The sequence below is a fragment of the Haemorhous mexicanus genome, chromosome 2 (assembly GCF_027477595.1).
Source record: "Haemorhous mexicanus isolate bHaeMex1 chromosome 2, bHaeMex1.pri, whole genome shotgun sequence".
NCBI classification, from domain to species: Eukaryota; Metazoa; Chordata; class Aves; order Passeriformes; family Fringillidae; genus Haemorhous; species Haemorhous mexicanus.
Genome location: NC_082342.1, coordinates 116,106 through 142,737, shown reverse-complemented (window position 1 = coordinate 142,737; position 26,632 = coordinate 116,106). Strand labels below are relative to the sequence as shown.

The 26,632-nt window shown below is 44.0% G+C and overlaps 1 protein-coding gene and 1 long non-coding RNA gene across 14 annotated transcripts in view; one reads left to right on the top strand and one right to left on the bottom strand.

Annotated features, from left to right (window-relative positions):
* SYNJ1 (synaptojanin 1) overlaps positions 1-13,644 on the bottom strand; it is a 50,765-nt gene extending 37,121 nt beyond the window's left edge. For 5 of the 13 annotated variants that reach the window (XM_059870453.1, XM_059870482.1, XM_059870463.1 and 2 more), the window contains exons 1-5: positions 12,430-13,638; positions 11,016-11,161; positions 4,365-4,451; positions 3,700-3,967; positions 1,185-1,410 (exon numbers count right to left, since the gene is read on the bottom strand). In XM_059870453.1, coding sequence (XP_059726436.1) covers positions 1,185-1,410; positions 3,700-3,967; positions 4,365-4,451; positions 11,016-11,139 — 705 coding nt within the window. In that variant the 5' untranslated portion in view covers positions 11,140-11,161; positions 12,430-13,638. Of the gene's footprint in view, positions 1-1,184; positions 1,411-3,699; positions 3,968-4,364; positions 4,452-9,615; positions 9,818-11,015; positions 11,162-12,429 lie in introns of those variants that run through there. The other 8 variants (XM_059870518.1, XM_059870528.1, XM_059870500.1 and 5 more) reach the window with 6 other exon arrangements.
* Positions 13,645-23,252: 9,608 nt separating this feature from the next.
* Positions 23,253-25,025, top strand: LOC132339854 (uncharacterized). The gene is made up of 2 exons (XR_009489737.1): positions 23,253-24,399; positions 24,799-25,025. It is a non-coding gene; the product is annotated as an uncharacterized LOC132339854 (long non-coding RNA).
* The last annotated feature ends 1,607 nt before the right edge of the window (positions 25,026-26,632 follow it).

Here is a 26,632-nt window from a genome sequence, read left to right as displayed (position 1 = left end):
GAAAGCAAAGCATAGTATTAATAATTATCACAGTGTAAGATCTTAGAATTCTTAGCCTTAACTAAACATGGAGCAAATAAGATATATTTATGTATTACATATTCCACACTAGAAAATAAAGTATTGTTCCCGAGACTGAGCAATTCCTGCAAAAAGTTCCATCACTCTCATGCTCCCTTGCAGAATCACAATCCACAACATGTGAGGAAATACAGCTTTTATTATTTGGGCTCAAGTAACTTCTGCACTACGAGTAAGATGTTTTAAACAACTAGGTAAGATTTTCCCGCAGGAACAGTTAAAATGAACACCAATGCACAGAAAATCACCGTGTAGCCTACTCAGAACCCATGCACAGATTTTTTGCATCAGAAACCAACATATCACAGTCCATCAAGTACCCAGGAAAGGAAAACTGAAGCACAATAACACACCACAGCCATTCAGCGACGCTAGCACACTAGGAAACTTGAGAAAGTGTAGCAAGAGTGTTCTGACTAAACTCCTGAAACTGGAGGTGTACAAGCAGAGCCCTTCCTGCATGAAGTCCTCCTTCAGTCACCTGGGCTCTGGAAGGAGTCAGTGAGTCAGCCAAAGAAACCTAGGAGCACGGACACAGCTCGGGAACAGGCTACCAAGGAAAGGCAGCAAAGAAGGATTTAGCAGGTTCTCACATCTCTGTGTAGTGAGGGCAGAGCTATGAAGATCCAAGGCAGCAGAATGACAGTGGCTCTACAAGCTGCCTTTCAGAGGAGCTGTGCTAAGTGGAACGCTGTTATCTTTCGCGAGCCACAAGGTACGGGTGTTTTGGTATTTGCCAAAAATCCCTCCTGACCGTTTCTTTTACTTTAGATTAGCTCAGGCCAGAAGTGGCACATGCTGCCATGCAGCTTAAGGGGCTCAGGGGAAGCACAGTCACCCCCACAGGAGTTCAGCACCTTCTTAAGCTACTGCAACTCAGACCCAGGCATGCCCTGACCATAATCCACACAAAAAAACGAAGATCATCAAATTACATAACCTGCTTAGCTTCCTAATTTAGCATCAAAGAAACTATCCCAATATCTGCTGGTGGTAGACTTGCCTTGTGAGTCAATGATTTAGAGCAAAAATCTCATCATCGAGATGACTGGGGGCTCACATTGGCTTGTCAGCCAAGCTGTGGGCACTGGAGCATAACATACCTGCTCTGTTTCAACAAAATTGGCAACGTGACCGTCATCGTTTGTTCCCCGGACGTTGAATCGGGTGCCAGCCCGTTCGCAGCTTAGCCGTGAGATGAGACAAGCCTTGGCCTGCTTGTGAGCTGCATAAATTGTCCTGATCTCCACTCCTCCACACATGAGCCGTAACAACCAGTCGTCACAGTTCACGCCGTAGTGCTTCAGATGTAAATGCAGCGACTGGTTCCTATCAGGGAGAAAACAACCACAAGGAATTACATTTCAGCTCAAACTCCTAGGCCAACTACTAACTCCTGACATTTCACACCCACTAACACAAATGAGACCAGGAAAATAGGCATGCTAGAGTTTTGCGTTCTAACTCTCATTCAAATCTTCTGAAATTGCAAATAGCACAATAAGAAGATGGGGTGTAGCTATCAATTTCCATTACCTTAAAATAACCCTTATAGCCCTTGCTTGTCACCCACCAAAAAAAAAACAATACTCCAAGTTGTTTATACTTCTCTGCTCAGCCTTGTTTTGAGAAGCCAGAGATTATAGATTCTAGGAAAGCATGACAGGATTCCAATGACAGGGTTACTTTTTTTGTAGTGTATAAAGCCCCATTCAATCTCACACCACCACAAAATAAAGCTAGAATAGAAATCCTTACCAATATACATTGAATACCCTCATTAGAAGCCATCATTATATGCCACCTAACCCTAAGCTGGTCACCAGACAGGCTTCCAGGAATACATTCTCAGACAACTGGCTCTCAAATGTCCTTAAACACCAATTTCAGGGCTGAGTGCTGGTACTTTATATACTGCATATATGATTCTCTAATAGCAGTTACTGCTCTCATGAAAGGAAGATCCACAGTTTGAATGTACCTGTGTGCTTACCAGCACTAATCAATGCTCTATTAAGTAACTAAGACTAAAGTTTGGGTTTCGTGAAATTTTTGGTTGCCTCACTCTAGTGGGGCTTGGCTTTTGATCTTCTTTGGAAACATTCACTTGTATAAAAAGGAAGCAAAGTTTTCTGCACAGCAAAGAAAAGCCAACTCCAGGAAGATGTCTGGTTGTGTCTCTGCCCAGAAAACTCTACTGGAATTGCAAACAGCATGTTCATTATAACAGAGGAAGCTCCTTAATTTTAGCCTTTTCATCCTAAACCCAAGCATGCAGATGCATTATAATAGGACACTGAAACCAAACAATATTCTTTCCCTGGGCACTCTGAGCCTAGATGTTCGGCACAGGAAAATCCTCAGGAAGTTCACTGAAGTACACATGCAGAATACTTCCTGTTCTTGACTTTCAGTGGTTACACTTCTAGACCTTGGAATCTGGACATTCCAGCTACCTCCTAGGAGGATTGGTCCTTGCTAAAAAAAACACAGAACCAGGTAACTACCAAAGTTTTACAACAGGGGTCAGAATCAGCCCAGCTTACTTTGATAGGTTCAACAGGCATCCTTTCTCAAGCCCTGAGGTACTGACTGATCAATGGAGAGACAAGTCTTCTTCCAGATGCACAGACAAACAGCAAGGTTCCTACAACCCCTGTAAACCTACATCAAGGAAATAATGTTTCTGAAGACCTGAGCTTATTTCCTACCTTAACAATTTTTTCTTGTATTTCACTCTGATCAGATAGCTCTACCTGACCAAAATAGCAGCTAAGACTAGAGAAGCATTGGCTCCTATGCTGGAGCTGGTTGGGTGTATTTTGGCCATAAGAGGGGAATGGATGTGGCTTTTCACCTGTTCTAACAGTGTAAAGCCAAATCTTCAGCACCCTACCAAGACCCCTGGACACAGAGCATTTTTAACAAAGGCTGAAGGGAACAGAATTTCTGACATGTCAGTGTGCATTACTGGCATTATTTAAGCTGCTGATTGACCGAAAGAGCAGTATTCCTCTCACCAAAAATTCTTTGTGTGAAAACCATACTCTATTCAAAAAATATCCAGTAAAATGATACTAAGTGCAGCAGCCGAGCAAAGTGCACTTTGTAGCAGAGCCTACCTGCTGTCTCAACAAAACCTGCAATATCACAATTTATTGAGTAACAAAACTTTTGAAATGCCTTCATATGTTAGAAACCCCCTTGTACTCTATCTATAAACACCACACCATTTTAGAATCCAGAACGCTCTAAAAAACAGTAATTTTTTTTCCTTTGAAGTTGCATAACCACATCCACCCATTTAAAAAACTGACACAACTGATGAAGAATTACGAGGCACCAGAACTGAAACACAACATCACAGGAGATGTTCAGACAAAAATACAATACAAATGGTGAAAAATCTGTGCCTTCCAATTAAGAAACCTCCAAGCGGTCACAGCAACATCCTGTGAAACAGTGGTAATATACTTCTGCCCTTAGAGTTCAAGTAATGCTATTCCATCTCAAGATTTGTGGGAGAAAGAGCTGGGAAAGACAAGGATAAAAACGTGCCCGGCGTTACTTTGCAGAAGAATTCATCGTGTGACGCTGCTGAACCGATTCTGAACTCACCAGAAGAACCTGTTGTCAGTGGTGCGCTCCTGCACGCTGCGGTGCGCGCTGAGACTCAGGTCTAAGCTGACGCCAGCTGCAGACCACGCGAAATAAAAGTTCCCAGAGTTCAGCACTTTGCGCACTTCTGAAATACGATCCTCGTCCGTGGGGTCAACTCGCAGGGACACGAACTCGGTGGAAGTAACCCGGAAAACTTCAGAGTCCTGAATTTTCCCCACAGACATGCATCCTGTTACTAGAACCAGATAATGCAACAGCGTGTCTCCTGCAAAACAAGAAAGGGCACAGGGAAGAGAGGGGATCTCAGCACAGCAGATGCTGATTCATTCACGTGCTAAAGGCTCACAAGCCCACCCCAGTTGGCCTGAAAAACGTACAAAGAGAGCTAATGCCAAGAACGCATTCCCAAACTCTACAGAAGAAAAGGAGAAACTACTCTGCAAAGAGCAGGGATTGCAAAAACAGAAGTTATTTTTGTCCACTCCCTCATTTCTGGGAGTGCTCCAAATTTGTAAGTTAGTCTGCAAAGAAAAAAAAAAATCAAACCAAACAAACAATTAGTAAAATATAAGCCCCATTCCTGTTGCAAAGATCCAGTCTTATAGGAGCAGCACAGTATTCTTCCCCAAATGAAAAATTCAGATATTACATATTCGACTCACCGAGGTTTAATCTTAACACGCCCAAGAGCCCATAGGCATCCATGACTTTGGAGTACGTACTCTTGATTGTGTCTTTTTCTGCAGAGGCTGTGGAGAGAAAATGAAAGATTTGCTGATGTAAAAGGCCCAATACTATGGCAGCGAGAATGAGCCACTCCAAACTGAAAACCTGAGGGACTACAAAAGCAGTGCTTACGTGACGCTTCTGGAAAGAAATCAAAATGTATGAGCATATGGCACTTGATAATGGAAAATGAGGGTTTGATTCTGTGACAAAGTATGATCGTGCTATGTTTTTAAGCAATAAAAAAGCAAAACTCCAAGTGATATTAAAGGAGAACAGTGGCATTTTTAACAACATCATCTGTTATTATAAAAAGCACAGACAAATAAGATGACTGAGAACGCTCTCCTGTAATTAAAATTAGTGCTTAATGTCACTTCTTTGATGGAAAAAAAATTTACCCTTTTCCTCCAAGAATAAAACCATCATGTGGCAGTATTATCTCTGAACAAGACTATCACAAGTCCATTTTACCTATCTTAGATATATTCCAAGCAGATGAAAACTCTTGCAGGTTCACAACAACTGGTATTTAAGAGCCATGTCTCAGATGAATGAAGAAGACACAATTCTCACAGACAGTTTTGAAAAGAAAACACAAAACAACCCTGTCATATTTTAGAAGAAATTAAAGTATATCTGCCATTGCTCTCCTGGAAGTTAAATGTATATTTTAGCCCTTGCATCAGCACTATAACAAGTCAGGCCCACCAGCCTGGCTGCAGAGCAGCGGGATCCCACCCGTCCTGAGCTTCTGCTCACCACCAAGACTGCACCAGAAGGGCAACATCAACAATTCCAGCCTTGCCACTGGATCTGCAGGGATCAAGATTCCATGGTTACCAACAATCAGCACCATTTGGCTTTGACACTAAAAACCTCGGGACATGACACAAAGAGTAAATCAAAATGCCTATCTGCCCTGGCATTCTGCTGTGCTCTCTCTCACATGAGCAACATCATTTAGAATAAAAACTCTATTTTACTTAGAAAAATAAAAAAACACCCCTCTTTTACTTAGAATTGCTCTTCCTCACAAGCATCCCCTAAGATTAGTATAGCCCTGCCTGTGCACAGGCACAACGCTTCTGTTCAAATATCCTCCAGCTCTTTTATTAAAGCGGATCAGACAATTTAAAATAGATTAAACAATTATTCAACCACAGCCTGAAATCCAAACCCATTCAATGTTTTATTCAGTGGACTTCTAAAAAGTTTCTTTACCTTATTGCACTAATATTCCTGTAATACAGATGTAATAAAATTTGTTTTATAGCAACATGAGGATCTATTCCTAAAATCCTCACCCAGGGTGAGTGTTTTGAACCTGCAGCTAATCTAAAAACATTTTGTGAGCATCACCAAACTGTGTTTTTCTTAACCAGTAGACCACTGGGCTGGAAAGAACTTCTAAACTTGAGACCCTGGTTCCTTCTATGTTTTTTAGAAAGGGTTTAATGATACCAATGTACTCTTCTAAACTCAGTTTTCCATAACCAGAAAGCTGCCATGTTCTCCCTCCACATTTGAAATTATTATGGAAAGATCAAGTTTTGTTTCAAACCTCTTGCAGGATTGTTCTTAAAGGTGCCTGCTGGGATTCAGTGACACGTCAGAACAATGCCTTTTCTGTCGTACATGGATTTATTCTCTTTTTCCATTGCAGAGAATTCTGGATATCCTTGTTAAGCCTTAATAAGTAAACGCCTAAAGTAAATTAAGTAACATGGGCTTTGCAAATTCAGACCAACAAAAAAGGCCAGCAAAGGCTAATAAAGCAGGAAAGTGTTGCCAAACCAACCAACTGACCAAAAAAAAAAAAAAAAAAACAGAGTAACTTACTGTGGCTAGTCAAGTACTATTTTCTGAAAGAACCAACCAAAAGCATTTCATGCCATGTTTTTCAGTTACATTGGACCTATTTCAGTGCAAACTCAGAGCTTTTCCACAGTGACCATCTAAGTGCTTCTCTCTCACACTGCCTGCACTTTTCCCACCTCAATTTGCTTTTTAAGGCCAAAGTTCACATAGGAAAATCTCAAATATGGCATCAGTTCCTCCATCCTGCCCTGGTCCATGCTCATCCACCCCAGGCTTCTGCTTTTGAAGCAGTGCCCAATAAGGAACTTCCTGCGGTCAGGAGTGTTACAACATCTAGGAAAAGCACTGAAGCTTCTGAAAACCAAGATGAAATCAGGAAGACACAGCTTCACCACACTCCTTTCCATTCTCTTCCCAAGGGACTCTTACCCAGCCTCCTGAACAGGCCAAAGTCTGCTCTCTAAGAGCCCAAGGCACCAGTCCTACTGACCCCTATCTTCAGCCCTCCAAAACCAGAAAGATTTTATCTTTTCATGATCACTATTAAGCAGTACCAAGAAACCCAAACTTACAAAAAAACTGCACAAAATCGCAACACTTACAAAGTGATTTTCAAATCAACTGGTAATGTACTTCTGCAGAAAGCCAGAAAGCCCCATTTGCAGTGTCAAGAGAAAAACAACAAAATTTCAGGTCTCTATTTATTAAGGATTAACAGCCAAGAGCATTTTAAAATCCCATCTGTAAAAAGCACACCTTATCAATCATGGACTCTCACAAGAAAATTGAACAATTCAATTATCTTGAAGGGAATACATCAGCCCTACCAGCTTTACAGAAATGGAACTCCATCAACAATCCTGTTTTCAGGATAATCTGGTTCAACATGTATTCTGCTCCATTCCAGACCCAGAGATCAGTTTCCCAGTTTTAACAACTGAAAAGTTCTGATCACAGTGAAAGTCACCATGTAGGCTTTCTCTGGCTGGGTTCTCTTCCTGGTGTGCTCACAGGGGACCATCAGACAGCACATTTGAAATCGGTGGCAGTTCTACAGTTTCCAGGTAGAATATGGCACTCTGAGCTGGAAACAAAACCACAATCCTGACATTATGTGCATTTCCTTCAGACCCAAGGCTTCTAACTTACATTAGATGAGATAAAGTCCACACAACTCTCATTTTAAAAGGTTTAGAATCTGAAAAATCTGAAAAAAAAGTGAAAAATTTAGGAATAAAATATGATTTTGATCTTTTAAGACTAAGGTTTTCAAGGGTTTTGGCAAATTTGGACTTTTAGATTTCTGGTATTTAAATTAAAGCTAACACCCGAATATTACCACAGAGGTGATTAAAATCAGAAGAGAGTCACCACTTTTATCTATTAAATTAACCATTACTTTCGATACCTCTTTTTTTGACGCAGCGCTAGTACTGCCCAGCTCAGGATGCTGGGGATGAGAAAACCGTGCCAGATGGCTTTGAGGCCTGCTGAGACCACCCTGGCTGAACTGCGTGGAAGAATGTCCTTCCTAAGAAGTGGTGTGAGTAGCACTGCTGCCCATGGCAGTGAACAGCTGTCGGGGTGCCCGCTGCACACAGCTTACTACAGCTCTCACCACAGCTCCAGGGAGCCCAGGTGGGCCCTGGGCCTCCTCCTGCTCACACCTGCTCTCTCCTCAGCTCTGCCGTGACAATGAAGTCCAAGGATGCGCGTGACGCTCACGGCTCCGTGTTTTCCCAGACAGAATGTTCTCCGTGGCAGGAGACAGGAGCAAAGACAGCTTACCACTCATTTGGGATGACTCACCAGCAGGAAGAGGGAGAGAGAACACACTCCTGCCCAGTCAGGGAAACCTTTCCAGTTAAGAAATCTCAGAGAATAAATACACTGCCCATTTCACATGAAAAGTAAGAAAAATACATCTGTGACACCCTCCCACTAAATTCCAAACAAATCACCAGTGAAGCTGCTGACATTTAAACCCAGGCGTCTCACCAGGCTTTGAGAAGGATCCCCAGGCTCCAATGACCCAATACCAGGACCGTGCCGACCAAAGAGGTGTTAAATGCACAAAGGACAGCAAAGTATGGCTCAGGTGTTTCAGTCACACCAACATTAGATAATTCACACAGAGCACCTCCAGAAGAAGCATGGCCTGGGCTGCTCCCACGTTCAGACACAACCACCACCTTTGAACCATCCCTTCGACCCTCTTCCTGGCTTCCCTCCGACCTGGCTGACTGGAGCAGCACATGGCACACAGGCTGAAAATCACCCACCACCTGAACCACGCAGCATTTCCTACTGAGGCTGAACTGAATCCTCTGAATCATCCTGCAGAACCTCACCGAGGGCACGGGGAGGAAGGTTAATGCAGATATCCTTCCCTCAGCACAATGACAGATGTGCTTCCTCTAAGATGATGTTTAAAGGATCAGTAAGCTTCCACTCTGATCTCTTCGCCCATTTCAAAGCCAAATTTCTGTACATGGTTATTCCAGGAGGTGCAGTCCACTAAGGCTCTCAGAACTGAGCCACATGAATCAGTTTTAATGCTAAAATCTATTTCACTAGGCTGTGCATGTATTATCCACTCTACACACAGGTAAGAACTATGATCAGGTATAAGGCTAAACATGTTACTTCATCTCCAGTATTTATTAAAATATTTGGGAAAAATGTCTAACAATTTTGAGGTCAGTATTGTCAATTTTTGTAGTCTAAAAAGTGTTAGCACCATCATCAAAACCCAGAAGTTTCTGACTGTTTAAAGTGATGCTATTCTGGATTTAAATTGCTATATACTTCATCTGACCATTTTTATATCTATTCACACAGATTTTACAAACACGGGAAATCTTGCCCAAGGGACAGTAGTATGCATTAACTTTGTCAATTATTTGTACAAATACCTGTAAGTTTGTACACGTACAGACCAGAATCTTCTGGCTGGATTCTGTGATATGACCAGTGAGATAGAGAAGTAACACTTCACAAATCTCCCCAAGTAGTAATAACTGTACTCCTTTAAATATGCATTAAAAAGAACAGATAACAGATGAGAACTGAAAAGGAGAAGAAAGAAACCTGAGCTAGGGGACTCCTGGGCTTTTTCTGCTGTCAGTTTAAGATTGTGATCTTCCAACCATTAAGAAAAGTACCAGCACCTAGAGAATTTAGGGAATTATATGGAAATTTTACAGAGGGAATTAAAGAAAAAAGCCTCCGCTAAATATTCAGTGGAAAACTATGCCCATGTACCAGACAGAAAAAGAGTAACTAGTTTCCTGGTTAAGCTCACTGAAAACAATACTCAGTAACTACTTCCAGCTGAGTATGAACATTTGCTGTGATGTAACCTACCAATCAGAGTTCCAAGGACACTGCTTTGCAGATGAATAATGAGCTATCACTAAGTACAGAACCCAAGAGGAGAGAGGCTTCCGAACTTCTTCAGCTCTGCCTTCCTCTGCTCCATAACAACAAGGTCAGGAAGTGGGCAAGAACTTTCACATGGGCTTGAATTTTTAGGAAAGGCCATTTATCCAGGTGCTTGCGGTGTATCCTGCCAAGAGAAGTGACTTACTCCCCTTTTTGAGCATAACCTTCAGGAATAAATAATTTTTCATCTGTTAGCCCTTAAGTAGCTCAAGCATGTTCCATAATTACTAAACGCAGGATAAAACAACCTGTTCCACAAATCTTCAAAACATTTCATGGCTTGCACTAAACCCGTTTGCTACCTTTATGACTGGACACTTATTCCCAATCCACACCACAGTGCCTTATGGATACTGCTACCACAGTCAAGAGGATTACTTAAATACATGGTAAGAAGAAACTGTACCAGAAAAAAAAAAAAAGGCAGAACTTTAAAAATAGGAGAAAAGCACCCACTGTTCACCTGGACCATCATACAGCTGCAGCAACCACGTCAGTCATTGCCAGGCCTTTAACAGGTGCTGGCTAAGGAGAAAACTACTTCCATGGAATGAAAGCTTTCTACAGAAGGGCCAAAATAGAGCTCAGAAAAGCTGTGCAACCAGGTGCTTTGACCTCCTAAAAAAACCAAACATTTTTTATAATTTTGCATATTTTTAAAGTCTGTGTATAGGCCTTGTGGTTCTCTTCTGCACTTCTCATTTTAGTGTTCTCCAGCAAAAAGAAAAAGGGAGGGGAACAAAAATTTAGGGAACTCTCTCATGCATTTTTCACTTAAGACATGTAAAAAGAACTCTGCAATGCAAGACATCTTGCTCCAAATATTACTCAATTTATTACGAGACAGAGCAATACCAAATCTTGAGGAAGGTTAAATACAGGGACAAAATAAAACCAAAAATCAAAAACCTAACAAAAATCACACAAAATGAGATAAAACCGAATTATGATATAACACTTAAGAATACAGAATTTATTGCTATGAAATGCAACATCAGAATTAGCTCGTCAGTGAGTTATCCCATGTTCAAAATAGGGTTGTTCAGAGCCCAAGAAACAAGGTGATGTTGGAGGCAATTATAAGAAAATTTAGTGGACATGAAAATATAGATATATAAAGAAATGTAATGAAATGTGCAAAATTCTCTCAGAACAGATGAAGATAAGAAAATGTCTCTTTTCTCATTTAAATCAGAAGCCTCTCCATTAGCAAACAGAAAAACAGAAGAGTTGCTTCTTTCCATTCCCCAAATAAAATGGCTCACACAACGTCAAGTCTGCCACGTTTCTGACACGGTAGTTATCAAAACAGATGGACTCACAGAGGACAGCCACAGCTCCGGACTCGAACATGAGACATTCTTCTCTGTTCCTGGTTTCCACGATCACGCTGAAGGGAAGCGGATCCAGCTTGTGATAGACTCGGTATCCTTTACTGAAAGCCATTTTGCCTCACACACGGGCAGCCCTGGCCAACGCAGGATGATGTTAGTGAAACCTCCCCGTGCTCCCAGACACCTCCCGCAAAGCCGGTTTGACCCACAGCCTTTCCTAGGGATTTAACGTGTTCAGCAAAAACTAACAACAAAACCCCCTGCTCCCTCTTTCTACCTCGTGAGACTTAGTTTATCTACGTCCAAAAAAATACAGGGATTACCTAATGATGGCATAAGAGGGTTTCAAAACCAGAACTACCCAGAGAAACACCTTTCAGGATCTGGATTTATTTAAAAGCTTGTTTAAGACAACTAGAATTTCACAGAATCCCACACTGGTTTGTGTTGGAAGGAACCTTTAAGTTCATCCAGTTCCACCTCCCTGCCACGGGCAGGGACACATCCCAGTATCCCAGGTTACTCCAAGCCCCATCCAACCTGGCCTTGGATAATTCCAGGGATGGGGCAGCCACAGCTTCTCTGGGCACCCTGTCCCAAGGCCTCCCCACCTTCTCAGGGAACACACCTAAATCTAATCCTACTCTATTTTAGTTTAAATTTCTTTCCCAAAACTTGATAAATAGTATTTCTTCTCAGTGAAATAAAATAAATAAATAAATAAAAGGTTTTCTAGCTACCAGCAACATGGAAGAACAGCAACCACGGTAAACTAGTGCCAAAGGCAGAGAGGAAGCCTTCAATTTTTAGATCTATTTTACTAATTCTGCCCTTGTACAAAAGGACAGTATATTTTAAACGCTGAAGCCGTCAAGACATTTTAAAGGGCCGTACAAAAATGTCACCCTATTTTCGGCTTTTTCCCCCCCTTTTTTAAAGAAAGCACCGTTTGATGTGGATTTAAACCCTGCCCTGCGGCGGCTGAAACATCGCAGTGCCGTACTGGTGACGCTGCCCGCCAGCCACACACGAGTGAGATCCTAAAAAAACCCCCACAGAACTCTCACACTGCAGCAAACCATAAACAAATGCGAGAGCAGCCCAATTTCCGTGCGACGGATCGGCAGCACGCAGAGAACGAGGACCTCTCATTCCGGAGCGGGGCCTTCCGCCCTCCCTTGCCGGCAGCTCCGCGACCTCGGGAGCAGCACGCAATCGCCGCTCCGGCCTCCGCCCGACCCCGCCGCGCCCTGCGGGCTCAGGGCTCGGCCAAGCCGCGGGGCTCCCGCCGCCCGCCGGGCCGCCACATTCCCGCACGGCGCAGGGACACGCCTGGCAGCGCCCGCCCATCCCGCTGGAGCCCCCCGAGCCCCGGGCCGGCCCGCGGTACCGCCGCGCTCACCGTCCGTCCGCCCCGCCCGGTGCCGCGGAGCCGGCGGGATCCGCTTCCTCCCGGCCCCGCGTCCTTCCTTCCGCACTGCGCCGCCCGCCCCGGAGGGGAGGTGCCGGGGGGCGGGCGCTGGGCCGAGGCGGGACGGAGCTGCGGCTTAAGCAAACCGAGCCGAGCCAGGCCCGAGTCCCGCTGCGGGAGTATCACGAGGAGCAGAATCCGAGGGACAGGCTCGGGAACAGCCGTGCGGACGGAGCCGCCTTCGAGTCACCGCGCCGGGCAAAGGGCTGCGATACTCACAGCGCCTCGGCTCGGCTGGGAGCCGTCTGAAGCCGGCGTCTTGCTAGCTGCAGCCATGGAATAGAGCCGTGGGATATCCCGAGTTGGAAGGGACCCACAAGGATCATCGCGTCCAACCTCTGTCCCTGCACAGACACGCCAGCAGTCCCACCCCGTGCATCCCTGGCAGCGCTGTCCGAACGCTCCTGGAGCTCTGGCAGCCTCGGAGCCGTGCCCGTGCCCTGAGGACTCTGGGCAGTGCCCAGCACCCTCTGGGGGAATAACTTTTCCCGATACTCAGCCCAACCCTCCCTTGACAGAGCTCCAGCCATTCCCTGGGTTCCATCACTGCTCCCAGAGAGCAGAGATGGCCCTCGGGAGGAAGCTGCAGACCACTAAAGAGTTCTCAGCGCAATCGCTTCTCCAGCTGGACAAGCCCACTATCCCCAGTCGCTCCAGTGGCTCGGCAGGGTCTTAGCGAAGGGTGCAGAGTTTCGGAGGCAGACTCCACAGCCTCCCGAGCCAAGGGGATTGTCCCCGTTCCTGGCACTGTAAGAAGAGGGCGGCCGAAAAGAGCGACGCCCGCGTTCAGCGCTGCAGATCGGACACGGGGCTGGGCAGGGGCGGAACCGCCCGCAGCTCCCACTCCATCGCCCCTGCAGCCCGAGGAGGTTTTATTTTTCTCCCTCTCCCAGCTGGTTTTTTTGTTTTTTTTTCGCGGTCCCATCCGGTCTCCAAGGCAATGTTCACCACCAAGCTTTGGGTGCAGACGGTGCCGGGGTTTTGTCAGGCACGAGGATTTGTTTGGAGGCTCCTGAGAACTATGCTCCCGTCGCTCCCTCCCCCAGCGCGGCAGCACCCATCACTCATGCTAAAGCCCGGCACCGGCACCGGCACCGGCACCGGCACCGGCACCGGCACCGGCACCGGCACCGGCACCGGCACCGGCACCGGCACCGGCACCGGCACCGGCACCGGCACCGGCACCTCCCTTCGCGCTCCGCCTCCGCCCACCGAGCGTCATTTAATCGTCACATTGCCCAGCCCCCCGTTGCGTCATCGCCACTCCCCCGAGTCGCCCCGCCCCTCAATGCCGTGTAATACATCAAAGGCCACGCCCCTCCCGGCGAGATAGAGCTATATATAGATATATAGATATATAAATATATATAGATATATAAATATATATCTAGATATATAGAGATATATAAATATATATACAGAGATATATATAGAGATAAATAAATATAGATATATTAACTATAGATAGATATAGCGGTTAGATTATATAGATATAGATAGATATAGATGATATAGATATGGCTGTTCCCGGCCACATGTTCGATTACTGCAGCGACAGTGAGTACATCACAATGTGTCGCCATCACAATGCTCAGAGGAGCACAACTCCAAAAGAAAAAAGGTGGGGATAACGTCCAGGGCTGGCAGGGCAGCACTAAGCGGGTGGTCTCAGGGGTGTGAGGCTGAGGAACAGAGAGAGAGGTAAAGGGCTAGAGAGCACACAGCGAACTTAAGGGGTACAGGTTAGGATATCAGGTAGAGAAGAGGTACACCAGTCCTCATGCCTCCCCTAGCCCTTACCTTAAATACCACCCGAGCAGCTGAGAGGCAGAGGGGCATCTCGAACAGCCAGGTCGGGGCTCGAGGGTGATAGGCAGATGCCAGGGGCCTGAAACAGTAAATGAGAGGCTGGGAACAAAGGAACCAATGGCAGGTGGGCTTGACAGTGACAGAGAGGGACTTTAGTGGTGAACATCTCAAGGGATAGAGAGCACACAGCGAATATGAGGGATACAGGTTAGGACATAAGGTAGAGTACAGGTGTGCCAGCCCTCACCCCCACCCCTGACCCATAGGCTGAACAGCAACTCCAATGCAGGAAAGTGCCAGAACCCCCTATAGGTGCCCGCAGTAACTGCAATGTTGAGTCTAAGCAGGGTGCAATAGTGCAGGGTTAGGGTCCACAGGTAATCCCCCCAGGGATAACCAGGGAATTCCCACCCCAGCCCACCCAGGAATGCCCGTAGTCCACGACCAGGGATGCTCACAGCCCTGACTGAGGCCGTGGTTGGTCGGTTCAGTGGCAATACCAGGGCAAAGAGCTCAGCTCTGCGAGTGTCGGCCTCCGAGCGTGGCCGTAGCGTGCGGCCCGAGGAGCCGGGCGTTCTTAGAAGGGTGAGGAGCAGACTTGGTGGGCTTTGGCCACCGTGCAGCAAAGATCGTGCAGTGATGTTTGGTGTTCCTGATTGTAGCCGACCAAGGGACCATGGCCAGTGACTGCGGGAAATTCCCAGCGGAGAGGCGGCCTTCCTTGGCACCGGAGGCGGATTGTCATCCCCGGACGTCCAAGAGATAAGTCGAGGGCTATGACACATGGAGGGGATGAAAGCGAGGTGCTGGGAGGGCCTTTTGAGTGGCAGCTTTGGAGGCGGGGTTGTGCAAGAGGTGGCCCCATAGGCCAGGTAAAGTCACACGGTGCTCAGGTGCCCCAGGGATCAGTCACCGTTTGCCTTTGCAGGGGAAGCATCAATGGTGACTGTGTGGTTACAGCATTGCTTTTTGCCTTTATTTTTAGGAAGTAAAGCCGGATATGAGGAGTCAAGGTAAGTGGGCAAGGTGAGCAGCGGGCCCTGGATGGAAGCAGTGGTTATTGCGCAGGTCTCAATTTCTGCTGCATCTCTCAGCCTCCATTCTCCTTTGTGTGCTTCAGGCGGACCCCGTCAGGAAGTGGCCAACAGACCCGGTTCGTCATGGGAACTGGCACTGAGAAGTAAATTTGTGTTCAAGTGATTATGTTGGGGGGGTTTTTATGTATTATTATGTTGAGTCTTAGTTGTGTTAATTGTTTTAAATTATAATTTTTTACACTTTGAAGTAATTTCTTTGTGGTTTTGTGGTTGTTTGGGGGTTTTTTTGTAACTAAATATTATACAAGTATTTTTTGGTAATGATTTTAGTAATATTAATTGTTGTGATTTAACTGTAATTTGTGTAAGAGTGTATAAATTGTATTTTAAGAGTTTTTTATGTATAGGATGTTTTGATTTACAATTTAAAGTTTGCGAAGGATAAAGTTAGGTATTAAGAGATATGCTAACACAGTATGTAGAAAATGGATTTTTAGGATCGGTGACCAATAAACACTGGTTTTGGATGTGTGGTTTTAGTGTTACTTATATGTTTTGTTTTGGTTACGGAATTGTTTATCGTGGGGTTTTTTGTAGTGTTTTAAATAAGGTTTGACACGGTGAGTAGGAATCTCGTGTGGTTTGTTTTTTGCGGAAACAGAAACATAACTTTTTCTTTAGGTTTAGGCTTCTTCAGGGAGCCGAGCCGAGCCCAGCCGAAAGGAACCGAGCTGAGCCGAACGGAGAGAGCGGCTCCGAGCTCAGCCGAAAGGAACCGAGCTGAGCCGAACGGAGAGAGCGGCTCCGAGCTCGGCCGAAAGGAACCGAGCTGAGCCGAACGGAGAGAGCGGCTCCGAGCTCAGCCGAAAGGAACCGAGCTGAGCCGAACGGAGAGAGCGGCTCCGAGCTCAGCCGAAAGGAACCGAGCTGAGCCGAACGGGGAGAGCGGCTCCGAGCTCAGCCGAAAGGAACCGAGCTGAGCCGAACGGAGAGAGCGGCTCCGAGCTCAGCCGAAAGGAACCGAGCTGAGCCGAGCACACAGAGCGGCTCCGAGTTCGGCCGAAAGGAACCGAGCTGAGCCGAACGGGGAGAGCGTCTCCGAGCTCAGCCGAAAGGAACCGAGCTGAGTCGAACGGAGAGAGCGGCTCCGAGTTCGGCCGAGCCGAACTCCGCCGAAGAGTCGAATGCAGCCGAAAGCAGCCGATAATAACCGAGCTGAGCCGAGCGCAGCATCCCGGGCAGGGCGGGGCGCCGGGGCGGGCTGGGGATGGAATCGGGGCGGGCTCGGGATGGATCGAGGGCTCTGGGAGGATTCCCCGCCTGTCCCTACCTCCCAGCCTTTCCCTTCCCCTCCCGCTTTCCTCCACAGCCCGAGCTCCCTCCCTGCCCTTTCCCATCCCCTGCCATCCCTCCTCTCCTCCCGTCCCCCCTTTCCTTCTTTCCCCCGCAGCCGCGGGGCTCGGGGTGCTGGAGAATAAAGCCCAGAGGGCAACAAAAATGGAGCCTATGAGGACAAAAGAAATTAAGGAGAGGGAAGCAGCTACTCTTCTGTTATTGTCTGTGTTTGAACCGGGGGGGATCCCCCTTCACTTGCGGTTTTAAGGGTGTTGATTGAAGGAAAACCTGCCTTTTCCAGGCTGTTAGGGGTATCACAGGGGCGACAGGGAATCCCTGCGTTCTAATTTAAATGGAAGGGGGAAAAATATTGTATATAAATAAATATAAATATATACAATGTGTATAAATGTATACATTTCTATACGATGTATGTAAATATAAATTTAAAAATTAGGAATTGATACAAATTATACTGTATATATAATTTAATATGTAATATATCATACATAGCTAAATATAGCACATATATTAGAACACTGAATATATTATAATCTAATATAGTAATAAACAATGGTGAATATATTATTATATAGTATACAACCACTTAAGAATTTAAATATCAAAAATATAAATCTAAAAAATATTAAAATATTGTTTAAAATGAAGGTATTTTTTGTTTTTATATGGTAACCGGCAGAGTTTTTATTATAAAATTATAAATATAAATAAAGGTAGATATCTAAGCATGAAATATATCATAACTACACAAATATATATATAAAACTGTAATTTTAAAATAATGTAAGTATTAGAGGTACATATGATATAAATATAAATAATAAATTATATTATTACGTTATGATGTGCATTATATAAGATAATAGCTGTAATAAACCGATATAAACTATAAAAGAAAATGTGCATATAATAATGAAAAATAGAAGTATGAAAATATTTCAATATGGTTTAAAAGAAAGAGCCCTTTTTGGTTTTTATTTGGTTAGATGCAAGGGTTTTATTTAAAAAATATGAATATATATGTTATTTTTTATCGTTATAAATATATAAATATAAAATCAATATATAAAACCATAAAATATGAATAAATATAATTAATAGGAAGAGATGTAATATAGAATAAAAATTACACTATACATCAATATACATTGAAGAGGTGAATATAAATATGAAAAATATAAATTAAAAAAATTAAATACTTTTTAAAAGAAAGGGGTTCTTTTTAGCTTTTATTTGGGTGGACGAGGGGTTTTATTTTAAATAATATAAGCATTATAGAAATATAAATCTAAATACAGAAATATATAACCGATATATAAAGATATGTATAAAAATAGAAATATCAATATAGAAATAGGACTAGATCTAATATAGATTAAAAATCAAATTATATATCAATATACATTATAAATCTAAAAAAAAAAAATTTGAAAAATAAAAATATAAAATGTATTTAAATGTTTTTTAGAAGAAAGGCGTCTTTATTTTGGTTCTTTAGGTGTTAGAGACGGGGGTTTTTGGGTTTTTTTCCCGGTTTGTTTTTTGGCATTTCTTTCAGAGGAGTTTTCGGCGGGGGCCGCCCCTGTTCTCTCTCGCCGCCTTCCCTGCCCGCAGCCCCAAGGCGCGCGGCTGCCCCCGGCTGGGGCGCGCGGCGGTGCTGCCGCCTTGTGGGCAGAGCGCGGTACTGCAGCCCGGCACGGGCGGGCATCCCCGCAGCCGCCATGTTGGGAGTGGCGTGCGGCGGGTGTCGCGGAGCCGCTTGACCTTCTCAAGGTGGCGGCCAAAAGGGCGGGCAAGTTGAAGACCCGCGGTCCGTCTAACCGGACTGCCTGCACGGCACCCCGGCGCCAGGGCGGCCCCGGCAGGATTTTCTGTGGCGTTTCATGTGTCCCGGAGGCGGGCTGTCGGCTCAGCGGCGCGGTGCGCGGGCGCTTTTCGGCGGGTTTCTGACAGGCATCTGCGTAAACGCCTCTCTCTGCTGCTGGGGCTTCTCGCGGCCGCCATGTTGGGAGTGGCATGTCGCGAATGTCGCGGACTTTCTTTGACCTTCTCAAGATGGCGGTGCAAAAGGGCGGGAAAAAGAAGGCCCCGCGGTCCGTCTAACCGGACTGCCTGAACAGCAACCCGACGCCAGGGCGGCCACGGCGGGATTTTTTGTGGCGTATCAAGTGCCTCGGACGCGGGCTGTGAGCTCAGGTGAGTCGCGGACGGTTGTAATTTGGCGTGTTTCTTACAGGCATCTGCGTAAACGCCTTACGGGGGGGGGGGGTCCTCGTTTGGCCGCCATGTTGGGAGTGGAGTGTCGCGGATGTCGCGGACTCGCTTGACCTTCTCAAGGTGGCGGCATAAAGGGCGGGAAAATCGAAGAGCGCCCCTCCCGGTAAGTCTGCCGCCTTGTGGACGGAGAGCGGTACTGCAGCCCCCCCGAGCCAGCGCCCTGCCCATCCCCAGGCGTTGGAAGCGACCGCAAAAAGGGCGGTAGAGGGATAGAGATCTGTACAAAAAGACAGAAATAGGGATCGTAAACAGAAAAATATTTAAATGTCGTTGAAAATAAATTGGGGCTTTTTTGGTTTTTATTAGGTTATAGGCTGGAGTTTTTGAAAAATAATATAAATATAAATAATATAAAAATATAAATCCGACTATCCAAATATATACTATATATACCGATACCTGTAAATATCTAATATAAATAAATTAAACTTATAGAAATACCTATTATAAAAATAATATATCTGATAGATTAAAAGGTTTTATCTAGACTATATATCACAACTATAAATATAACGAATAAAAATTATAAATGGACATGTAAATATAATTATACAGAACAAAATTATTTTTAAATCTTTAAATAGGTTGTAAATAAAGGGGTGTTTCTGGTTTTCATTTGGTTAGAGGCAAGGGGTTTATTTTAAATAATGTAAATATTTTAGAAATATTTTCTATATCTAAATATAGAAAGGTAAAATAAATGTATAAAGATATACACCTGTAACTAAACGATAAATTTAAATTTAAATATGAATATATGTAAGTAATATGAAGAGGTGTCATTTAGAATATAAATAATATTAGGCGGCAAAATAATTCATTAGTATGAATGTGTATATAAATATGAAAAATGTAAATATAAAGATATGTAAATATAGGTTAAAAGAAAGGGTTCTTTTCATTTTTATTTGGTTAGAGGCAGGGCTTTTATTTTAAATAATATGAATATAGATATTATTGTTTTCTATTTCTAAATCTAGAACTATATAATCAGGATATAAATGTAGATATAAAGTAGAAATCAATAGAAATAATAGGAAGAGAAGTAATAGAGAGCACAAATAATTAATATATACATTAATATACATTTGAAATGTAAATGTGAGTCTAAATATAAAAACCATATGTAAAAAAAAAATTAAATACAGTTAAAAAATAGTGGTTCTTCTCGGCTTTTATTTGGTTCGAGGCAGGTTTATTTTTTTAAATAATAGAAGTGTTTCAGAAGTAAAAAACTTAACCAGACGTATATAATCAATATAAAAACACATGTATAAAAATATATAAATAAATATAAACAATAGGAATGTATGTAATATAGAATATAAATTTATATACAGATAGAAAACTATAAACATAAATGTACAAATAAACGTTTTACATCAATATACATTTTAAATAGAAATGAATATAAATCTAAAAAAAAAAAATTAAATATTTTTTTACAACAAAGGGTTGGTGGGTTTTTTTTTTTCTCGTTTTTATTGGGTTAGAGGCAGGGGTTTTGTTTTAAATAATATGAATATAGATATTATTTTTGTCTATTTCTAAATATAGAAATATATAATCAGGATATGAATATATAGATAGAGAAATATAAAATAGAAATAAATATAATAGGAAGAGATGTAATATAGAACACAAATGACACTATACATGAATACACATTTAAACTGTAAATGGGAGTATAAATATGAAAAATGTAATTTAAAAAAATTAAAGTTTAAAAGAAAGGGGTTCTTTTTGGCTTTTATTTGGGTAGAGGCAGGGGTTTTATTTGAAATAATATGATTGTTACAGAATTATAAAATCTTAACCAGAACTATATAATCAATATGTAAAATATATTAATAAATCTAAGTAATAGGAATCGATTAAATATAGAATATAAATTTATCTATCAATAGAAAATTATAAATATAGAAATCAACATTATGCATCAATATACATTCTAAATCGGAATTTGGGTATAAACATGATAAATTTGAAAATAAAATATATTTAAATATTGTTTAAAAGAAAGGCTTGGGTTGTTCTTTGTTGACTTTTTTTTGCTTTTTTGCCGCCTGGTGGGCAGAGCGCGGTACTGCAGCCACCCGAGGTTAGCCGACAATAGCCGAGTGGAGCCGAAGAACCGAAAATAGCCGAGTGTGGACGGAAATAGCCGAGTGGAGCCGAAGAACCGAAAATAGCCGAGGGTGGACGAAAATAGCCGAGTGGAGCCGAAGAACCGAATAGGACCGAGTTTAGACGAACCGTGCCGAGTTCAGCACAAGAACTTCTCCCCTCCTTTTTCGAGGTGCATTGGGTGTCCCAAGGAGGGCTGGGTTCCTCAGCGGGGGTCTTAGGAGTTGGCGCTGATTCTGCTTTTTCTGAAGGTGTATCAAAGTGTGCTACCTGAATGACAGTTCTCTCCCCTGGAAAGCTTTCTCTCAATGCCATCAGCGCACGAACGCGTTTCAGTTGTGGAACCAGACGGAATGAGAAAAGCCAACACCCGTAGCAGATTTCTGTTTGCTCTGGGTCTGTGAGAAGCGGGCTCTGCGCTGGTCACCGAGAGGCGCTGTTGGAGAGTGGCACCAGCGCCAGGTGTGAGTGTGACGATGATGAGGGCTCGGAGCAGCCCCAGGTGTGAGTTGTGAGGATGAGGAGGGGCCGGCTCCTGCCGGGGTCTGTTTTAGGGGGAGGGTTTGCCTCAGCTCCCTTTTGCATGGTGCTGCTGAGTAGCGGGGCTCCCGGGGCTGTCTCGTGGAAGGACGGTGAGAGCTTCTCACGGGCTCTGGGGGAACACCAGGATGCGCGCTTGGATACGCGGAGCGTTGCTTAAAGGAGGTGCCGAGAGACAGAGCTTTGTGCCGGGAAGCGGCAGCCGAACAGGTGAGCCCGTGTGGACTCGGAGCGGGGACTTTTGTCCTTTCCCTTCTCAATTTCATCTTGCCAGTCCCTCCCCGGTTCCCCAGGAACAAAAATGGAGCTTATGAGGACAAAAGAAATTAAGGAGAGGGAAGCAGCTACTCTTCTGTTATTGTCTGTGTTTGAACCGGGGGGGGATCCCCCTTCACTTGCGGTTTTAAGGGTGTTGATTGAAGGAAAACCTGCCTTTTCCAGGCTGTTAGGGGAATCACAGGGGCGACAGGGAATCCCTGCGTTCTGTTTTAAGGGGAATTGGAAAAATATCGTGGTCGTATTGTGAGTTTGATTTGAAGGCAGCCACCCCATTTTAATCATCCAAAGATTTAAATTGAGGGGGCAGCCCTGTTGTCCCTCCTTCTCGAGGGTTCGAATTGAGGTCCAAATCCCTCTTTGCCATCAGTTGAAGGCTTTCATTTGAGGAGAACCCCTTATTTTCTGTTATTACAGGGGATGAAACTGAAGGGGAGAACACATTTATTCGCCCTTGTTGAAGCGAGGTGAGCCCCGCCCGCGGCGTCAGTTTCGGGGTACAATTGCGGGCACCTCCAGCTCTCGCGGCGTTCGCAGGCTTGCGATCGGGCCGCGCCGCTGCGTTCGAGGGCGCTTCTTCTGCCCGTGGCCCGGCCCCGAACGTTCCCGCTCGGGAGCCCTCCCGGCACGGCCCGGGCGCTCGCTGAGGCGGACGGGGAATTTGGCGCGGCGGGGCTGCCGCGGCAGCGCCGGTGCGAGCCGTGCCGGAGCCGAGCGGGGCTGTGCCGGGCCGGCGGGCGGGAGAGGCGGCCCGGGCCCTGCGCTGGCCCGGCCGGTGCCGGCCGCTCTGCCCGCTCCGGGCGCGGGGCTCGGGCGCCGCCGGGGCCCCCTGGGCCCGGTGCCGGCCCCGCCGGGCCGGGGGAGCGGGCGGGGGGCTCCGGGGCGGCGCCGCCCCTGCGCGCCGGAGGAGCCGCTGTCCTGCCGGCAGCCGCGCTCCGTCCGTGCCGGCAGCGCGGGCTTCGATTGCTGAAAGTTCTTGGACGTCGTGGTTTCGAGGCGGGTTTTGGGAATCGATTGCATCGCTTCGTTCTGTTTGCAGTTGCTGGATGCTAAGGGATAGGGTGTTTTTCCTGAATGCTGTGGATCTCGGTTCAGGTGGTGACGATAAAGGTTTGTTTTGAATGGAGTTTTGTTGTCGGATTTTTTTTTTTTTTTTTTTTTTTTTTTTTTTTTTTTTTTTTTTTTTTTTTTTTTTTTTTTTTTTTTTTTTTTCCCGGGGTGTGCGATGTTTTCTAAAGGTGTGCGATGGTTTTTATGGGTCGTAGCGTGAAGTAGAGATTAGACGTTTAATTCTGTTGTGGTGGCTTTTAGTAGCGTAAGTGTGTAGCTCCATAAAGAATGACATGGCCTGATTGTCAGCAATTTTTATTTCTGCAATAGTGTAAAAATGTTTGAGTTTTAATACTATTTATTATTTCAAAAAGAGAAAATATTTTAAAGTTTTAAATGATAGCTAAAATTACACCTGAAAGCTAGAAAGAGCAAATACATAGAATACTTCTCCCTCTTTTTAGAATTGCATTCGAAAATATGTTTTCATTCAAAAATAAGCTGATGGGGATGTGCTTTTATGTCTTTAGTGACCTTTACAGATTTACTCCTCAGGTTTTTTGAGTTCATAGAATCATGGAATAATTCAGGCAGGAAGGGACTCCAAAGATCACCTGATTCCAAGCCTGCTGCCGTGGGCAGGGACATCTTTCCCTAGAGCAGCTTGCTCGGAGCCTCATCCCAGAGCAGCAATGGGCCTTGAACATTTCCAGGCGTGGGGCAGCCGCAGCATCTCTGAGCAACCTGTGCCAGCCAGGTGCCAGAGGAGGCAGAAAGCCCTTCCCACCCGGAGCAGCGGCCGCTGCAGCTTCGTGCAGCCTCGTGTCACCGAGCGTGCGAGACAGAAGGGCCCTTCCCGTGGAGGGATAGCAGCACCCAAAGATCTTTTTCGGGAAAAGCAGAGCGATGGAACACCAAAGTAGCCTTCAGTTCTTCAGCAGGTTTGGGAACAACTTGAAGGAGGAGCAGAGCTGGCCTGGTGCCTGCCAGCTCTGCAGGCAGTGGGGATGGAGAAGCTGCAGTTGTCTGTCTTCTCGGCCGAGTCTTTAAAAATGAGGCGCTTTTCTGTAGCTCCTTTTCAAGCATTACATGAAAGTTCCCCCTAGAAGTCCAAAGGCAGCTGTTTTCTTAGCAGAAGGAAGTCTGGAAGAGGCAAAGCAGGCAAAGACATCAGAGGAGTCTGGATAAAAACCTTGGCTAACCTCTTTTTCCTCCCTCTTCCAAAAGGCCAGTTCTGAAGCGCTCACCAGAGATCTGCCAGAGATCCGGGAGGAAAAGCAGAGCCAAGCACTGAGAACTGACGTGTGAGCCCTGGTGAGGACTGCCGCTCCCTCTGCCTTGGTGTGGGACCTCCTGAGCTCCCATTCCGATGCTGGGAGTGTTTCTCCTCTCATCCAGCCAAGCCAGAGACCTCCTAGGGAACAAGCAGGTAAGGTTTAAGTACCGAGATCTCCCAAGTAAGAAGCGACATGACAAAAGGAAATGGCCTCAAGTTGCAGCAGGGAGGGCTTAGGTTGGATTTGAGGAAAAATTTCTTCACTGAAGGTGTGGTCAGGCCTAGGAGCAGGCTGCCCAGGGAAGCCCCCATCCCTGGAGACATTTAAAGGGTGTTTAGGGACCTGATTTGGGAGGGGCTTGGCAGTGCCGGGGCAACAGCTGGGCTCAGTGACCTTAGAAGGCTTTTCCAGCCTAAAGGATCCTATGGTTCTGAACAGCCTTGACCCCCCTTGCTCTAACACAGCACCTGGATAGGGAGGGAGGGAGGGAGGGAGGGAGGGAAATCCTCTCTTCACATGTGCCAATCCTTCTCTGAAACTCATCCCGGCAGGACAGCACGAAGACTGAACGTGTAAGAAGATGTGGGGTGCAATGGAGAACCTGGCAGGAGCATCCGACGCACACGTGCACGAGTTTTGCTTTTTGCTTGGATTGAAACTCAAAAGTTGTAAGGAATTTGGGAATGAGATGGGACGTTTCAGAAGAAGAGGAAGGAGGAGAAGAAGTTGTTGTTACAGTCCTGGCAAAATCCTTTGTTCTAGCTAATAAAAGAAGTTAGTTAAAAAAAAAAAAAAAAAAAAAAAGTTTTTTTTTCTTGAATATTATATTCGTTGATGGTGTATGGTGTGTTGCTTTATTTCTTGGTATTATTAACTCTCTGTCATTGTTTTCTTTTTGAGTGAGGCAAACTTTATGGATGGGTTGGTTTGTATTTGAGTAGGATTAATTTCAGTAGGTTTCTTTAATAGACTTGAGATATTGTTGGGATTTTGGTTTTGTTTATTGGATGTATAAACAGAGAGATTTGGTAGGGCTAGCTCGGCTGCTGGAGTTTTGGGTGTTAATTTATTAGATGGCTTTTGTTAAAAGCCGATTTTAAATTGTTGAAAGTTTTCTTAAAAAGGTAGTGGTTTAAAGGTGGTTTTTAAGAATTGATTGTATTGTTTTATGCTGTTTGCAGCTGGTGTACCAGAAGGGATATGGTGTACTTCTTGAGTGTTACGGTTTTAGCTTTCCCAAGTTCCGATTTATTTCTGGTGTGATGGGTTTTGTTTAGTTTTATCTTTGGGGACAGGGGCATTTTTATGGTGGGTTTTTATAGGCAACATTTTTTTTTTTACTTTGGGTAGTGGTATTTTTTGATATTTTAATAGTTTCCATTTTTTATTTTTATGCTTTTAATGAGTTTTTCTAAATTTCTAAGATAACTTTGTAGATTATTGGTTCTTATTTGTGAGTTAGCATAAAGATGGAGCTTTGGGGGCTTTTTGTAGTAATGTTTAGGGTCAGTTGCACAGTTTTGAGTTCAGTGAGTCGGTTTGATTTATTTTTTCATGGGTTTTTGTTTTTATTAGCAGTTATTTCATTTTCAATGTGATTTTGAGTTTTTTGGGTTTCTGAGATACTGGTTTGGGAGGAAGTTTAGGATTGGAATGGATGGGGGTTTTGGGCCAGTTATAGTGGGATTTCTAAATTTATTTACAGTTAGGTTTATTTTCATTTATATTTGGGTTGTGGGATGTTTGGTGATAGAAATAGGTTTTCTTTGATGTGCTGCGATGGGACGAGCGTGCCCTGCGCGCCCGTGCTGACCGAGGCACAGGATTTCTGTGGTTCTGATGGGTCAGGGAAGTGAATTTTTATGGTTTAATATACAGTTAAAATGGAATTAAATATAAATTTAAAAATAAATATAAAATTAAAGTGGTAAACATAAGTACAGAGAACAAATAGATAAATATATAAAACTATAATATCTACAGTATATTGTTGTAACATATAATATATAAAAAGTATAATCTATTCCATAAATACCAACATATGTAAATATAGATTGTAAATATCAAAGTATTTAAATATAGTTAAAATAAATTTGGGATATTTTGGTTTTTATTTCGTTATAGGCTGGGTACTTTTATAAGTAAAATAAATATAATTAATATAAACCCAGAAATTCAAATATACAAATATATAATATATGTCCTGATACCTATAAATGATTTTTATAAATAAATATAAATGATAGAAATATCTAATATAAAAATAATATATCTATTATTATGTTAAAAGGTATTCTCTCTAATATATATAACATCTATAAATATAATAAATAAATATTATAAATGTAAATGTGAATAGAATTATGAAAAGTGAAATTATTTTTT